Raw genomic sequence first — 1,892 nt, forward strand, 5'->3', positions numbered from 1 at the left:
GCTATTTGCTGTTTATCCTTCTATTGCTCTATCAAGAGCTCTCATCCTGATCCCAATGTACTTGCCAATATTGATCATATACAAGAAGATACCTTACTTTTTTAGAAAATTTCGTGAACTGTGTAAAAAGAGAGGTAGAAAGGATGGTGATCAAGATGGCAAGGTCACAATAGCTGCTTTATGCTATTTTGTTTTTGTTATTGTGGTGATGTGGCCCGCCATACTATTTGTCATCCATTATATATCCAATTACTTCATTATTGTTGCTCAGCTTGCAGATGACCTTTTGCAGCTCATAGTGATTGTTGCTATTGTGACACTCATCACATACCGCATAGCAAGGATTTTTGTTGAGATTGATCAAAAAGATGAAGATACTAATGACAAAGAAAATGGAGAGGCAGATGATGAAGTAAACCTTCCATACAGAGAAGTGAACAATAGCTATGAACCACCAAATGAAGAAGTAAGAGGGTTGTTGAATTATGAGGGTATAGATCTAAAGGAGACTGCAATACAAATGGAAAGGGAAAATGAGGTTGATGCTGATGATGAAACTATGCCAATCCCTTATGATGATGGGGAAAACAGGGCAATGCCTGTTCCATATGTATTAGTTAAATAATCATCTTTTACATAGCTAGCTCTACAGTCTAGTTTTGCTTACAAATTGAGAGGTTTAGTTAGAAATAGTTAGTTTTGGAACTTTAGATTTTGATTTTAGTTAGTTATGTTTCAATAAAAATAGTTAGTAATAGTTATCTTAATAGTTATGCTCATTTTCGGAAAATAATTATTTCAAAAATTTGCGTGGGATGTAGATCTAAAGGTGGGTGGAGCTAAATTAAGGGTGGGGCTCACTGTACAAACATGGCTTTCATTTCTTTGCTACTTTTCCTAATGTTGCAGCATATTTCAGAGGGAAACCCTTGTACCAAAAACTACGGAGAACTCAAGAAGGCAATACTTAACAACACAGAAAACCAAGAGGACCTCCTGTTTGGTTTTTATCCTCCAAATCAGTCTCCTTCGCACATAATCACAGTGTATTACTACATCACTCCAAGCCCATATGAAGATGAATTTAACTCAACTGCTGCTAACTATACCTTCCAATGGGTAGACTCCTCTACCTTACTTCTGATGGAGTGGAGGCTTTTTGATGCACTTAGTTTTGGCATAGCAGAACTCAAGGAGTACAATATGAGCATTATCGTTAGCCCTGGGTTTTGTGATGAGTCAGAGGCAGAAAAACTACTAAATATGGCTACAATATGGGTGAGCAAATTTAACCACACATTTTAAAGCTTATTATTATTGATTGCTCTATTCTCTTTATGCAGCTTAAATCTTATGCTGTGAGCAGTTTAGAGGAGGACCATTATTACGCATTGTACTATGACAAAGAGCAAGAAAAGTATATTGTTTATGGTAACGATCTTCGTGGGACTACAAGAGCACTGATAGCATTTGAATACTTAGCAGCTGTTGGATCAGTGATTGCATTTTATGTCCTCCTCCTACTTACAAAATTTTCTCTATTTCGAAAGATTGGGGAATTCTTTTCGGAAATATCAACATCATGTGTCATACTAATGCTCGTTATGCTTATAAAGGATCTAATATCTTACAGTGAAGCCTATTCCAGCAGCACTGTGGCTTGGTACTATACTTTTCCATTGCCGGTGGTGTTCCTACTGTGGTCTATAGCAAACATTACATTCTCAGTGCTAGTGGTGATGTTTATTGGCAAGGAATTCCCACTACCTGGCATGCTTAATTTCATACACATGCACTGGTGCTTTAAAAAGAGCAAGGCTGTGAAACGTTTGTTACAAGTCGTACTAGTGTTCTCAAATACATCTGTTGCTTTGCTTGTAGCATTTCATTTT

General features: G+C 36.9%; 1 protein-coding gene across 1 annotated transcript in view; it reads left to right on the plus strand.

The window, feature by feature from the left end:
- LOC109581309 (uncharacterized) overlaps positions 1–640 on the plus strand; it is an 8,253-nt gene extending 7,613 nt beyond the window's left edge. The window contains exon 3 of the mRNA XM_019995334.1: positions 539–640. Within this exon, the coding sequence (XP_019850893.1) occupies positions 539–625 (87 nt within the window). The 3' untranslated portion in view covers positions 626–640. The remainder of the gene's footprint in view (positions 1–538) is intronic.
- Positions 641–1,892: the final 1,252 nt, after the last annotated feature.

Source organism: Amphimedon queenslandica, unplaced genomic scaffold (genome assembly GCF_000090795.2).
Source record: "Amphimedon queenslandica unplaced genomic scaffold, v1.1 AMPQUscaffold_13520, whole genome shotgun sequence".
NCBI classification, from domain to species: domain Eukaryota; kingdom Metazoa; phylum Porifera; class Demospongiae; order Haplosclerida; family Niphatidae; genus Amphimedon; species Amphimedon queenslandica.